Source organism: Aythya marila (genome assembly GCF_965140915.1).
Source record: "Aythya marila genome assembly, chromosome: 1".
In the NCBI taxonomy this organism is placed as follows: domain Eukaryota; kingdom Metazoa; phylum Chordata; class Aves; order Anseriformes; family Anatidae; genus Aythya; species Aythya marila.
Window position 1 is genome coordinate 82,201,282 of NC_139042.1, and position 16,212 is coordinate 82,217,493.

A 16,212-nucleotide genomic window follows, 5' to 3' on the forward strand; every position below is an offset into this window, starting at 1 on the left:
ACGAAATCTCATTTTTAAAAGAGTTATTTTGACTACCATGGTGTTAACTCAGCACACAGTTGAATGTTCTTTCACCTCACTTGCTATGTTATTTCAATTATTAAACTGAGTATAAACTGCATGTTGGAGTTATTATAGTAATCCAGACATCCCTTTGAGAAGAAGACAGTTAATTTATGAGGAAGCATATATTTGGTACGTTGTACAGTCAAGCTCCAAAATCACTTGGGAACCTTGATACAAATTGAGCTTGAGCTCTGTAAATTATCCTCAGGACTTGAAGCAATATGCTTGCACAATCTTAAAGGATGTGGTTTCATAAAATGCACCTGTTCCACACAGCCATACAATTGTGCTGCAAAATCCTCAGTATCTTTTTGAGTTTGAAGTGTTTTCAGGTGTTTTCTAACCATGCCTATACTGTATGAAATAAATGCTAAATGTTAAAGTTGATATATTAATTTTATTACTCCTGTAACTCAACTATTATACTTGGTGTATGTAGTCAGTTCCATTAACAGAGAGGTTATCTGTTCCAGATGTTAAATTTAATACTAGTGGTCTAGAGGGAAGAAGAACACATTCTTTGTTCAAGGACTGCTGAATCCATTATTTTATTACAGGATAGTTTTTGTAGCCTTTTTCCCAATTAACTGAAAAGGTTAGAATACATAGATCAAAGACTGTACTGAAAATCAGACGTTATTTAACACTTTTATTATACAGCATTTCACTTCTGATCTCACTTCTTTTTTAATGATTTCACACCACACAGTCCATTTTCACTTAAGTATATTTTCTAAAAATATTACCATTTCAACATTAAATTCTGAAGTTCCCCACATGGCATTTGTTAGCACAAGATTTGTGGCTAGACATAACCTTAGAATTTCACAGAAGTCTGGAAAATGAAAATAACACCATTCTGGCTTATGGTGGCCCATTAAAGAAGGTCAAATGGAGTTCCAAGGCCTAGAGAAAAAATTGTTTTCAACATATACTTATTAATTATATTGTGGCATTATTTTTTTTTTTTTTGTTTAATGCTTCTTAGCCCGCTTTCATGAGGGCCCTCTATGATTTCTTTTTTTATGTATCTATGGGCTTTTTAACACTGTTAACCAAGAGACTTCTTTCATATTCTTATGGGCTTTCAGCTGTTGTATAATTGTTTATAGTTGGCCTCAGAAAGCTTAAGTTCACATCCTAGTGATGAAATTTTCCTGAATGTAGTCATCAGGGAAAACAGGTTTGAGGGGGGCAAGTGGAGATTACTAGTGGTAGCAGACAAATGAAACTCAGTTTTGAGGAAAGAAACAAATTTGGTCATTGCAGTTTTATTACCAGATACAAAAAGCATGCACTTTGAACACCTAGAGATATTATGGAAATTTTGTTATGGCTATAGCTTTTCATAACAGTCACGATTTATGCGATTTTTTTAGTTTTTGTATCTTTTTAATTTTACAAGTGCTTTCCATAGGATACTGTGAATTCAGACTTACATAGAAGAGAAGATTGTATTTCTAGAAAAAGCGGCCATTAAGTTACTTCTAATTGAGGATACATGAGCCTAATATATCCACCCTCATGAAATGACTTCTTAATGATGTGCTTTAAATCTCATTCAGACTTAAAAATGTGCCCATAAATAATAAAATAAATGATAAAAAGTTAAACGTATACATGTTTTTCCCAAGTAATTATGTGTATGTGAACTGATCTTGTGGTCTGTACACGTTTTTAAACGTGTAAAACAGCTTTTTACCCTTATTCTGCATGCATGGTATGTTTCCAACGGATGCCATACTTAAATACATAGATTGACATGTATAAATATTTGTTTTCATTATAACCAATTGTCCTTTTCATTGTATCATATGTTTAACATAAACGTGGAATAAGAACGATCACCTTTACGTAGTGGGATTTCTTCTAAATAACTAACAGGACTTAAGAGTTTCATTTATTCTTTTTTTTTTTTTCTTTTTTGTTAAGCTCTGATACTTTTCAAAATAATAATATTTTTCCAACTTTTATTTTCTGTGACCAGCAGATTGATTTTAGAAAAGAGCAAAAGCTGGCCTTGTTTCTGAAAACATTTTGTTTTCAGTTTGCCAGATATTGTGCCATACTCTATTTTTCTTTTTTAACATGCTGTTTAAATTGCTAAAAACTACAGATCACTTTAAGCAACTCCACTAACTTGCATGGCACATTTTCACTGAATTTCTAACTGTATTTGTAGAATTCTTAGGCAGAAATTATAGTTCATAGCATTTTTAAAAATCAATTCTGCAGCTTCCAAATCAAGACATAAAAGATACAGTAGTTGTATCTTTTCTGTCACTTGCTGACATCTGAAATCAACGTGAATTTTCCAATAGTAATGCACTTTGCTTTCTGTAGAGGAGATGCCACAAAAGAAACTATAGAGGTTTTCTGTTTCCTTTCTTATTCAGTCACTAACAGATCTTTTAAACCTCCCAGCAAACATGCTATTTGCGAAGATACTGTAGAGATGTGGACATATTTATTTTGCCAACAATTCATTCCATATATGCATTAAAACAGTTCTCTATATATGTGTGCCAGGGGCTTCTAGCATAATAAATAGATATTGTTCAGTGAAAACTAAACTAAGTAATTTCAGTGTGTTTCTCAGTCTCAAACACCAATCTGCTGATGATTTTGTAGGGCACTGGGTTTCTTCTCTGAATTTTAAAAATCAATTAAAAAATCCATGATGTACTTTTAGCTGCTGCTTCTTCTGTTAAAGAAAACAGAACTCCTATCTCAATCTCTTGTTCAGAGGCTATGCTCTTTCATAAGCAGCACTGTAGAATAGCATCTTAACACAATTTCTTCTTTCTCTCAAAGAATGTTAGTTTAATACTGCATTATGGTGCATGATCTCAATTTTTTCCTCTGTTTCCAGGGAAACTAAGGCCTATTTCTATGCCAGTAGAATATAACTGGGTGGGGGATTATGAAGACCCAAATAAAATAAAAAGAGATAGTAGGAGAGGTAAGTGATCTGGACACACATTTTGTACAAAGCATTATGGGTTTTATCATGCTTTAAGACATGATAATATATAATTCAAGCTCTCATTCTTCTGCTTGCTTAGATAATTGTTTAAGTGGACCTGTTTTAGGTTCTTCCATTATGTATGCTTATTTTTTCTCAGTACCTCTATTAGGACTGAGGACTGCTCAACCAGACAAAAGAAAGTCATGATTGCAAAATCATGCAGTTTGGCTTAACTTCATATTGGCATTTCATTGTTTCAACTGTTCATTTTGAAATTGGCCTTATTTTTTTGTAATACCAGAGGACAAAAATTCATGGTTATTACTGTTATGCTTAAATGGGAATTATATTAAACTTCTGTCTTCAGGAGTTTTTTCTTGTTGGCAGTGGTGCTTATTTTTGGATAAAAAACATTCTAGAGAAGTACGGTATTCACTTCAAAACCATAGAGGATAAGTTTTTCAAACTCTTTTTTTATGAGACTCAACTGTGCAATTTCACATACAAAATGATAACCTCTAAGCTAACCATTATTTCTTGGGAGCAAGACGTTACAGTGATGGTAGATATTTCCATAAACACATTAACGCATAATTTCAGTAGGGATCAGGAAAGGAAAGTGTTAGGAATTAGTAGGAAAAGAATACAAGACAAATCAAGAAGTATTCTTGTGGTGCTGTGTAAGTTCTTGTACATGCTGGATACATGTTTGTGTGCAGTTCTGGTCTCTCCATCTCTCAAGAAAACAAAACAAAACAACAGTAGAATTGAAGAAGGTTCAGGGAAGGACAACAGAAATGATCGGGTGTATAGAGTGGCTTCCAAACAAGGTTAGGTTCAGTAGGCTGGACATCAGCAGTTTAGGAGAGTGTAGGAAGGATACAATAAGGATTTATAAAATCTTGTATAGAATCAAGTAGATAGATAGGTTTGTCACTGCTTGTTCCGAAATGACCTGAGACATCAAAAAGTTCCATCAGGTGCTGGTTAAAAAGAAGAAGAGCTGGCTCCTCATGCAGTTTTGGTTCAAGCTAAGGAACCTAGTGATGGGAGCCTGTGAATACTAAGTGTTTACATGAATACATGGGAAGATCAGACAAGTTCTTGAAAGGCGTATCTGCTAAGGTTTCCTAAATTCATAAACATTGCTTCTGTCTGAGAAGATCCCTCAGCTAGAAGCTGATATATGCTGGGAGAATATTCAGGGAACATATGGATGATTCAGTGAACAAGCTCAAGTTACGTGTAAATGTATGGCACTGTAAGACTTTAACTGTTCATTTAAAACCTTTTTTTTTTTTCTAAAGATTACAGAGATAATAATGTGTGCCGTTGTTGATTTTTGAAAACTTCAAGACATTTATTATTTATCTTCTTTTCCTTTCATTGCCAAAGAAACCAGAAACCTGTAAGAATCATGAATTTTCCCTACCAAAAGATTCATCATTTTCTTCTTATATACAGACCAAAGAAGCAAATAGACTTTGTTAATGAAGTGCTCTTGAAGACTAAAAATTGACAGTAGATTTTAGCAAGAGTATTATGTGTTTTGTAAGGGGGGTTATGATACATAAAAATTCATAGTAATGTTTTGCATTACTTTTCTTTCAACAGAAAATTCATTGCTTCGCTATATGAGCAATGAGAAAATAGGCCAAGAAGACTACATGTTCCAAAGGAATAGCAAAAAGGATACTGGGAAAAAATCGAAAAAGAAGGGAGACAAGGGTAATAGTCCAAGCCATTACTCATTGTTGCCTAGTTTACAAATGGACTCATTGAGACAAGACGTCATGGGCACACCTGGACCAGAGACCACTTTGTACCACGTGAGTAAAAATAACATTAACAAAAGTTGTTGCTCTGTTTGTGATGAGAGACTGCCTTATTTTTATAGTTGCATTGAAGCCTTTTTTGGATTGCTGCTCTTGCAGCAATTTTTGTTCTTCTGACAAAAACTTTATGCCAGTGAAATACTTTAAAATACTTAAAGTTGCTGTTACAAATGTAGGATGGAGATCTATAGTTTTATCTAGTTTTATCTACAGGAGATCTAGTTTTATCTCCTGTAAGTAGAAGATGTTGTGTTTGAAATGGAGTGTGGTATCTCTGTGTTGACTGGTTTACCGCTGATGGAAAGGGAAGAAGCAGCAGTCTGACTGGCGGGAAAGCTTCTTTCTGGTGTCTATGTCACTGCAATATGCAAAGTTGCATTAGATAACCCCTTTGCTACAGGTATTCAAAAGGCAGTAAGACTTGTGAGAGGTCTTTGTTTTTCCTTTGAAGGAAGAGACTCTCTAACGTGTAATTGCTCTTAACATATAGATCTTAATAACTCAGATTTGAAGAAAGAGATTCTCCTGACTATGATGTGAAAGGAAAATACCAGTAACTTGCTAGTTTTTGAATGTGTTGAGAAAATGGGGATTAAAGGTCACAGCATGTTTTAGATATGCTATTTTGTTCATCCCATTAAGGCATTTACGTTTTCATATCTCAATAAAAGTTGTCATTATAGAGTAATACGTGCATTGTAGTTGTACACGAAAACAATAGAAATAACCAGAGCTACCTTCATAGAGCTACCTAAATTCTCTCTTCAAAGAGAATGTTATTTAGATTTCCAGTGTCTAAGGGAGGCAGCAGTGTGGGCTTGTCAGGGACTTTGCTGTGAAAAACAGGCAGGTGTAGCTTCACTCTGAACTTGTAAGAGACAGGTTCGCTCTTCAAAGCAATATAAAACTGCTAGATTATTATATTATAGTTGCTGTAGGTTAATTGAAAGTAATAGAGCTTTTACATTCCTTTAGACTGTTTCAATGGTTGGTCCACTGGCTTCTAAAACTCCTTTTTGCACTATAGTGTATAAGTCTGATGAATTTCAGAGATGTCATTTAGTATTAAAAGTAGATGCTTGTGGTGTACTTCAATTAAATCAGATTCCCAGATTCCAGAATGCTATTGGCTTTCTTTTTTTATTTATTGTAATTTATAGTGATAAGCATTTTTTCTCATATTATTATTTTCAATAGTTTTACACTCTTTTTGTAAGTTGAAAATTTGGTAGTGGGGAGATGTCTATTTGCAAAGGCAAACTGATATATAGTTGCCTAATACATGAGGCAAAGTAGTTTTCAAATGTCACAAAACTGCCATCCTTGCAATGCCTGCTGTCCTTTCTATAAAGAATCTAATCTAATCAGTCCAAGAGACCTTGAAATCAAATATTTACAGAGGAAAATAGAAAAGTTATTTGTGTAACAGTTCTTCCACTCTGTAAAGAACAGTGTGGTAAGTTCGGAATACTTTTCACTTTTTGAGAGAATACTTTCCTTCAACAGCATTTATTTGTTAGTATCTGTTAAATTTCTCACACTGCAATGAGAGAAATCTTTTTTTAAGGTGTCATCTTGTTGTTTTTTTCCTTGCTCACCTCTAGTACCTCAGATTCCATATTTGTATAAATAAATGATATACAAATGAACTGTAAAATTCTTCAAAATTCTTGTGTGAAATTTACTTAAGAGTAGCAAATATAGAATTAAGAACCAATATTTTTCATGTAGATTAGATACCCATGTGCAAAACACACCTTAAGGGTTAACCCCACAGTTTCCACCAGCATCCAATTCCACCAATAATTTTTGTGTACTGTTGCAATTAATGGATGGCTCTATGATGCCATTAAATCTTTAGCATCATTTTGCAATTTTAACGGGAGTTTATCTACTTGTAAAAATAAATAAAGTCTGTTCGTTCTTCAAACTGCAAATTGGTATTGATCTGCTAACTGGGTTTGAAGTGAAATGTGTAAAGTAAATAGAAAGAGGAAGCTTGGGCCATTGATTTGTCCCCAAGAGAAATGGGAAGGAGCTCTTCGCAAAGCATTCACAACCCTATAATATCCTATCACTGGAAGCCAGCTGGCTGCCTCCATGCAGTGCAATACAGTTACTTTTTTCATGGTAGTGGCACCCAAGCGTACTGGCTTGAGAAACCCTAATCTAGTTTGCAGAAGGGACTACATGTCTTTGCCACAAAGCAGAGCCTATTTACACTCTGGTCTGAAATAAGCAAACATAGAAGGGATTGCTGAATATACTATAAAAGCATAGATCATAACAATTTGCTTTTCAGAATTTCTGTTACTAATGATGAAGAAAAGAATAGGAGATAAATATGGAGAGAACTAATAATTGCTGCAGATGAGCTGAGAAACAAGAGCATGTAAGGAGTCCACACCAACAAACAGGGGTTTTGTAATAAATTGTGCAGATTATTTAAAAAAAAAAAAATCAAATGCACAGTTCAATGAGCAGATAAGGAATGAATTAATACAGATAAAACCCAAGGAGCTCATGTCTGGCTGTTATATAATTTTATGAAATTATAAACAACAAATAGGAGAAGGGAAACATATTTAATATTTAAATTCAAAATAGTATCTTGGAGACTGATAAACATTTTCCTATTAGAATTTGGTTTTTGTTTTTAAAATCAGCTACCTAGTTTTCACAAAAAAAATGATTACCTGGAAATGGGAGCTTCTGAATGAGCATGAGTTCAATGCAAGAGGAATGGTGGTAACTCTAAAAACTGCATTAATAGCAGTGAAAGAGTAGCTGTAGATGAACTTGAACCTCTTGCAGTGCCTAAGTTATTAGTATTAGGTCCAACTACTACAGAATATTCCACCGTGCATATTAAGTGGCTACAATCCCTGGTGTCTCTTTATGTTAAAAGTTTTCATCTGTTAGTCTGTGTTTACCTGACTTCTATGTCCAATCTTAGATATAGCTGTGCCTTTGTCCTCTAGGTTTACAGGCCTTTTGTTGCCAAATTTTATCTCCCAATGTAGAAACTGACAAGTTATAATCAAATTACTTTGTAGCCTTCTTTTGCTTAAAAGAAATAGAATATCCATCCTGGATTTGTTATCAGAGTGTTTTCACATCCTTTCATTATTCTCATAATTCTTTCAACTCCTCTTTTTTTTCATCCCAATGTATCCTAAGTATCTTAAATGTCCTTCCTAAAGTTTGTATGCCAGAACAGGACATAAAATTCCAGGAGCAAAACAGATAGAAAGATAATGTGTCCTTTCTATTCCCACTCACTGCCTCTTTTAAAAAAAAATAAATAAAAAATTAAAGGACTGCTTACCCATTTTAACCATAGACTTGGAATAGGAGCATATTTATTACCTGGTTTTATTTTTTACTATTATATCACTTATCCAAATCACTGATTTGCAAGATTGGTAGTCCCAATCCAAAGTCTTGCATTCTTTGTTCTTGTATGTTTGGTATGTTGAAACATAGAACTTCTTGGGTGCTCTGGCTGAATAACCTGTGGCTCTGAAGCAGCCCCAAGCATGAAATACCAGGGATTAAGGGCTCTGGGTCCCCAGGTGTGTCCCTGTGATTCCCCAGTCTGTAGCATGGAGTACTGAAGCTATAGCACTCTGGGGTCTGCTGTGGAATGGAGCTTCTGAAACCTTTGATTTGAAGTGATGGAAATTCTGTGTGAAATTAAACACATACACATACCTCATTGTTTTTTTTCTCTATTTTCTTTTCTCTTTCTCTCTCTTTCTTTTTCTGAATTCCCTGGAATAGAAACCATACAGCTCACTCAGCATTCAGATATCATCCATGTATTTCACCAGTCTCCAGTTGTGTGTTATCTTTATTTTATAAAGACTTCATTCTTCTGGAGTCTTTTAATATAGATGTTAAATAATTTTGGATTATTCAGTTAATCATGAATTCCCATTTACAATTCCAGGTCTCCTTCCTTTTGAGTTTTGTAGCCATTTACATGTGCAGGCTGATTACCTTTTTAGCTGTGGCAGTTTTCTGCAGAAAAGCAGCTTTTACAATTACTCTGACTTCAACTCCTTGCTTCTTCTACTTTTATGAATGGCTCTGAAAGGAAAAATCTTTGATCAAAAAACTACCCTGGTGAATTAAAATACCACAACAGAAATGGTATTTTTTTTTTTTTGTCTTATAAACAAAGTGAAGGGCATTAAAATTTTTGCCATAGTAATTTAGAAGTGTGTGGTGGTTGTTTATTTGCTGAAAGTTGTCATCTGAAAGATGCCAGCTGATTCAAAGTGTGTTTGTTATATTAAGTGATCACAAGAATATGGTAGTCTAGCATTTTCTTGAATGTCAGTATACTAAATTTGCATAAAATTACTGGTTTTAGGAATTTTGTTTATGTCATTGACCTGCCTTGACAATCAAAAACTCTGGTCAAGGGAGCATTTCAGTTATGACATTGAAAAGTGAACTGCATCTAACTATGTCCACTGAATATAACTGATATAAACAGTATAAAAGCAAAATAAAAACTAAATTGTATTCTTGTATCTACTTACAGCATTTTTAATCCTCGTTTACAAAATCTCTTCACCACTTTGCTTTGTTTTGTTTTCCATTCCATAAAACACTTCCAGCATACATTGATATCTTGCCAAGTTGTTGTTTTTGCATTATATTTTTCCTCCTCAGTACTGCTGAAGAAATACCAACACAGAGAGTTAATGTTTTTTATTAAGCCAAGACAAACAGTTTGAGCTGCTGCTAATCTAGTGTGCAAGCAGGTGTTCAAAGTGATCTGTTGTTGTAGATACAAAATGGTGCAGTTAAAATTGTCTTGGACCTTTGGGGCACAAGAGATGAAAGCTCTGACACGATTATAGTTTTTTTAAGTTCATTATATTATTCGGTATAGGTATTTCCTTAGTGCATTGTGCTTTGTTTTTGTTACAGAAAAATAATATAGTTATTTAGGAGGGAGATTGTGTCATGAGTCAGAAGAAGTTCTGCATCAAGTTAATAATAATAAGCTCCTTTCTAGATTCATACACCTTTCTGTTAATCTAGAAACAACACTGCTATGGGAAGAGCAGGTTGCAGCCTTTAGCAGGGGGTTATACAAGAAAAAGCAACCTTGCTTACAAACTTTTTCCCAACATATGCCATATTATTGCCCTTCTCCCCTGAGCCTTCCTGCCTGCTCACTTCTTTGTATGTATTAAACAATACCTAATGACTTACTTGTCACAGGAAAAGTAAACCAAAAGGGTTTTAAGGCTTCTCATTTTGCAGATAACCAGTTTATTTAAAATTGTTTAACCCAGGAACTACAGTAATTTTCATAGTCATTTTAATTGTATTTGAAAACAAAGTTAGTTTAGTAGCAAGATGTACAATTTAAAGATCACACATCTAGAACCAGGTGGTTCAGGAACAGGTGCAGGAAAGAAATTAAGTATTTGTTTGAGAGGAATTTTGCTGAAGATACTTTTCGGAATCATGTCCATATGCACGCATGCATTATCTTTAATATTTCAGTTTTAAATGAAGAAAAAAATTACTCAGTGTTTTTTTGTTTGTTTGTTTGTTTGTTTTTTCCCTGCAAATCAGTTTTGTTTTGTTTTGTTTTTTCCCTGCAAATTCAATGAAATTTATACATATTCAGCAACCTTACTTTTCTCCTCTTTAGGAATATACAATTATCTACATGGTTGGATTGCAGCTCAGTGGCAATGCATGTGAGGGATTTAGCCAGGGTCATAATTTTAGGCTCTTTTTCTCATGAGGTTACTGTAACAGTGGGTTTGCTCAGCAGAGTTGCTGGGTCAACATCTGTCTGAACTCATAGAGTTCAATTTGTTGCAACAGTGATCTTGTTGAACCTACCATAAGTGAAGAACATTTGTTTATGAGCCTGTTGTAAAAATCAGTTTTTAGCTGATAATACATTGGAAAGGGGACAGCTACTTTTTAGAAAAATAGCATGTTTTCTACTTGAAGGATGCATATTTCCAGGTATTTTAGTTTCTCACCCACCCCTCCAGAGAAAAATACAGGAAAATGTTTTTAAAAGTTCAATTCAAAATGTATGTGTTTGTATGTTCTCAATACAGAGAACAATTTACCAAAAGTTCCTAATTTTGAAAGCTTTAAAAGCTATCTCTTCCTAGGTGGTTGATTTTCTCTTAATCTTCCTACTCCTCCTAGCCAAAAGCAAAATGAGAAGGTACTTGAAGTCCCTCTGTTTCTTTTAATAAAAAATATTGAATCCAACAGGCATGTATTTATGAAACCTTTTAATTGTAGTATTCAATAGCTAGCACTTAAGAGACTGCAGAACATGCGTGCATGAGTTCCCTAATAAAATTTTGCACAAGCTGCCCATCAATTTATTGCAGAAGTCTTCTGAATAGAAATGGCATCTAATAAGCACTATATAACAGAAGGCAGTTTACAATAGGTAAATAGAATCACAAAACAGAAAAACTAGCAGTTAATTATAATTGTATGCATTACAGTATTTAAAGAATTTCTGTCTTATGACTTTTTGTTATGGATATTTATAATTAAACAAATATAAGTTTACACTACTGTTGTATCACTACAACAGATGGGGTTGGTACATTTTCTCCTTCACAGTATTTGAAGTCCAACTATGGTTGTGTTTAAAAATGAAGGCTCCCTCTTCCTTTTTATTCTCCATTTTCACGATGGTGTATAGTTTGACTAGCAATTACTGTAGAATAAAAGTCTAGGAGTTGCTATCCAAGTCCAGTTTAACTTAATTGCATAGTGACAAATATTTTCCATACGTGTTTCCAGGATTTTTCTTAGCATTCAAATGATCATCACTTCTCCATGGTCTTTCATCTTCATTCAAATACTTATATTATCAAAACTCTGAAAGTTGCATAATTTGGCTCTGGTCAAAATTAAACACTGGGATATCCCTCTTTGAAGGTGACTGGAGCATTTACTACATTTGTATCTTCTTCTGTAGGTAATGGTGGTCATATTTCACCTTATTTTTTGCAGTCTTATGAGGACATACAAGAGCACTTTGGCCTGTCCTACAGCTTCAAGTCCTTGTTCATTTTCCCATCAATGAACATGGAACCAGGAAATAAAGCCATGCCAATGTCTAAATCCATATATGTGGAAGTGGAAAGAGCTCATCATTCTGCAATAGAAATAGAGCTGTGTAAGCATATGCAGTTATAGAATAATCTGGTTTGGAATTCTTTTAAAAGTCTCCATGGCTATTCAGAGGCAAAGGTGCTCATAAAATGCTTCATGTAGTACAATGCAGGGTAGAATACCCAATTTTGCTGTGGCATCGTGAGCACCTAGCTTGTATCCGTTTCTCATGTCAGCTTCCTCTAGTATAAATCAGCTGTAGAAGGCCTTCTGCTCTGAGAAGCAACTGGAAAGAACATAAAGTATCGCTAAGGGGATAATGAGTAAAACAAACAGAATGGGAAGTTCTTATCTAGTGTCTTCATGAATGTGAAGCACTGTCATGTGTCAAAGCCACAAATGTGCTATTAGCTGTAGGCAGATATGAATGCCTAGGCACATGTTCAGTTTCTTTCAGTTGAAGACTCATGGTTTTGTGCATCTGATTCAGACTGAAGAGCAGAATTTCTCATGTTCTCAAGCTAGAACAGTGGTTCCAGCCTTTGGCTAGCTTCTGCACTCCTAAAATAAAGTATTTAAATGTTGCTGTATGTCTTCCTTTTTTTTGAATGCAGCACTTTATAACTTCCTTTGTGTTTATTACATTAAATACTGTGGCCAGCAGGCCTAGAGCAAGGATCACTCCTTTATCCTTGACAATGATGAGACCATACATCCACTATTGTGTTCAGTTTGGGGCCCCTCACTACATGAAGGACATTGAGTTGCTTGACCGTGACCAGAGAAGAGCAATGAAGCTGGTAAAGGGACTAGAAAACATGTCTTATGTGGAGTGGTTAGGGGAACTGGGGATATTTTGTCTGGAGAAAAAGGGGCTGAGGGGAGACCTTATTGCTCTCTACAACTACCTGAAAAGAGGTTCCAGTAATGAGGGTATCAGTCTCTTACGTGATGAGTGATAACACACGATTTAATGGTCTCAAGTTGTGCCAGGGGAGAATTAGATTAGGTATCAGGAAGAATTTATTCATGGAGAGGGTGGTCAAGCATTTGACCACGCTGCCCAGAGAAGTGGTGGAGTCCCTATCCCTGGAAGTATGTAAGAGACCTGTGGATGTGATACTAAAGGACATGGTTTGGTGATGGGACACACTAGGTCCGGCTGATGGTTGGACTTTGTGATCTTGAAGGTCTTTTCCAAACAAAATGATTCTGTGATTCAGAAAAGTAGTAATTATGTCACTGCAACTAATTCAGTAACTTCATCTAGACCATGAGTGAACTATGTGGCATATAAAACAAACAAAAATGGTGAAACAGTTAAGCAATAAGAAATATATGCCTTACTGCATAAGGCAGTTGAGACAGTTGGAAGTGATTGGGCTAGCCATAAGACTAAAAAGTAAAGCTAGGTATTCCAGCTAGTTTGGTAAAAATCCTAAATAAATCTTCTTTTATATTTCTGAGGCAAAAGGTAAGAGAGAGAAACAGCATATAAATTTTTTGCTAATAGAAGATGTCATTGTATTATTTTTAGACTAGCATAATCAATATAGAGGGATAGAAGAACCTCCTGGGTTTAGTCCTCTGCTATTGCAGTTAATCACTTTCATTTAATCCTATTCAGAAATTTATAAAACTCCATATTCCAATAGGGCATGAATTGCTGATGACAGGATAAGTGAAAGGTGGTAAACTGTGTGAATGATTGTCTGGTTGTCTTAATTCCAAGAAAAAATGTTGGACAAAGGAGAGGAAAGAGAACAAAATTACGATTAGTCTGCCAGCAGGAGAAAGTCAGCACTCCTAGTGACTTTGCCCCAGAAAACACACGTCTCAGAAAGCACTATAAAGTGCATTAGGATAACATTCAGGCTGGGAGGGACTTCAGGAGGTCTCTACTCCTCTTCATTTTAAAGAAGAACTGAGGTCTGACCTCAGCTCTGAGGTCAGACCAGGCCGTTCAAAGCTTTGCCCAGTCAGGGCTTGAAAACTTATAAAGTTGGAATTTGCATGAACTCATAGCCAACCTGCTCCACTGTTTGGCTATCCTCATGGCCAAAAAAGTTGGAGGTGAGTGATAATACAGAGATTTCAGCAATGACTGAAAGAATAGTAACTTGTCCAGATTTAAGGCATAGTTTCCATTGTAATATCACTATTAAACTAAATTTGTCTTGTGAAAGTGTCTCAGTAATCTCACGTTTGTTTTTTCAGTTCTAGATTCTCACTCCTTTGAACTCAAGAAAGTAGAAGTGCAAGTACAGCTTCTATACTGACTTCTGTTTAAGCATATTGTTTGTCAAATAGTAATATTTTGTATCCTCAGGAAGGAGTGCTAAATTCTTTTAATTATATGGAATAATACCTATATTCTTCCCAAGGAATATTATCCTTGTCACAGATGAGAGAATATTTTCAGATCTGTACATTTTTTCTCTTTGAAAGAATTAGTCAATACCATGAGTTTTCTCTTCTTGGGGAACTGGTTGCCAGAAATGAAATTTGAAGGTGTTGGATATGGGAGATTTTATATCTATTTCCATATACTCTGTAATTTTTATTAAAATTCAGAATTGCTATTGCAGCAAAGCAAAACACTGTAGAGATCGGTTTATAGGTCATCATCATGAAGCACAATTGAACTCCTCTGTGGAAAAAAAAAATAATTAAATTTTATCTGTTATCTTCTTTTGCATCTGAGCATGAGGGAAAAAATGGCCTGTTATAATTCCTTTCCAAGATGAAGCTGGGGAATTCTTCAAAAGTGAGAGAATTACTGTAAAGGTCATCTAGTCCAGCTCTGCCAGTATAGATTTATCCCCTATTGCATATGATATAATGCTCTGAAAGTGTAATTTTACATTGTCAGGAGATGTAAATCTATTGACTAATAAATCTCCCAGCTCAGTACATTTCCTAATTTCCTTTTACATCCCCATTCTGTATTTTTTCTGTTATCTGTTTCATTTAGTCATTCCTTGTTGCATCCTACTTCTATTATGTGATAGAAGACTTCTACCTTTGTATGTATTAACATTGTTTGTACACCAGTAATTTATATTAACTGTAGTTGATACAATCACAATAGCACAGTTGAGAGATTTTTTAATGCAGAAAAAGTGATTTAGTCCATTGGTTATTCTCCTTTGATAAAGAGATTAAGCATGGTATGTTGTAGTAAAAAAGTGCCAAAAAAGTTAGACATTGTACAGAGTGGACTCAGCATGAGTTATTACTGCAATATGGTGGGGAATGTTACATGTATGACAAGCTAGATCTGGGTCTTGACTTCTCAACTGTCTCCCCTCTGTGCTCCTTTTTTGCAAAAGGAAAATATCAGGATTATGAAAGCAGTGGATCAAGGACGTTGACTGGTGTGTGCCATGAAATTTGACATTATAGAAATCTTATACTCTGAACGGTGAAAATGTTGTTTGAATTAAGGGTGAGCAGATTCCCGTTTCAGAATACCATTTGATCAAAATGCTTTGACAAGCAGCACAATTGTCTCCAGACCAGTGATTTTTCAAAGTAGTGGTTTTGACTCAGCAGGAATCTCTGCCCTATTCCTCTGCCCCACTTACATTACAGTGGCCCCTTCAAGCCTAATACTGACAGAAAACATGGGAAGTTGTATGGTTATACCTAGTAGGAGAATTGATCTTTGCAGCAGTGTGGCTCCTGAACAGAAGCTATTTTATAAGATGTTTCTGTTTTACTGGAAAGAAGTACTTGTTGCTTAGTGCCTGATCTGTGAGTCAGTCAATCCATCTGTTACTGTACTGTGGAGGAAAAAACCCTCATATTCTTCATATAACGGTGACTGCTTTTTGTCCACTTCTGAAGTATTGTCCGATTGTCCCTAGTAAATAATATTTCTAACACTAATGACTGCTGACTTCAGAATGAAGTGTAAAAGTAATTTTTTAAGTTGTTTTGTACCCATAAGGTCACAATGGCCAGCATAGAATTAAAAAGACCTAATGTTACCTTTCCCTACCTTTCAAGAAGTGCTGTTTCATCTTATGTTCAGAGGAAATCTCACTAAATTCCAGCAAGTTATGTGACTTTTATCCTGCAATGGACTGTTATTTTTCTACCTTAATTCATAGATGCAATCAAACTGTTGGGCATGAGTTTTAACAGAATGTGCAATGGCTACAGTACAAATTACTCTTTCCCTCATTTCCTCATGGAAACTTCCACTCTGTT

General features: G+C 35.0%; 1 protein-coding gene across 1 annotated transcript in view; it reads left to right on the top strand.

Annotated features, from left to right (window-relative positions):
• CNKSR2 (connector enhancer of kinase suppressor of Ras 2) overlaps positions 1-16,212 on the top strand; it is a 227,637-nt gene that overhangs the window by 144,497 nt on the left and 66,928 nt on the right. The window contains exons 12-13 of the mRNA XM_082772835.1: positions 2,939-3,028; positions 4,649-4,863. Of these exons, the coding sequence (XP_082628961.1) occupies positions 2,939-3,028; positions 4,649-4,863 (305 nt within the window). The remainder of the gene's footprint in view (positions 1-2,938; positions 3,029-4,648; positions 4,864-16,212) is intronic.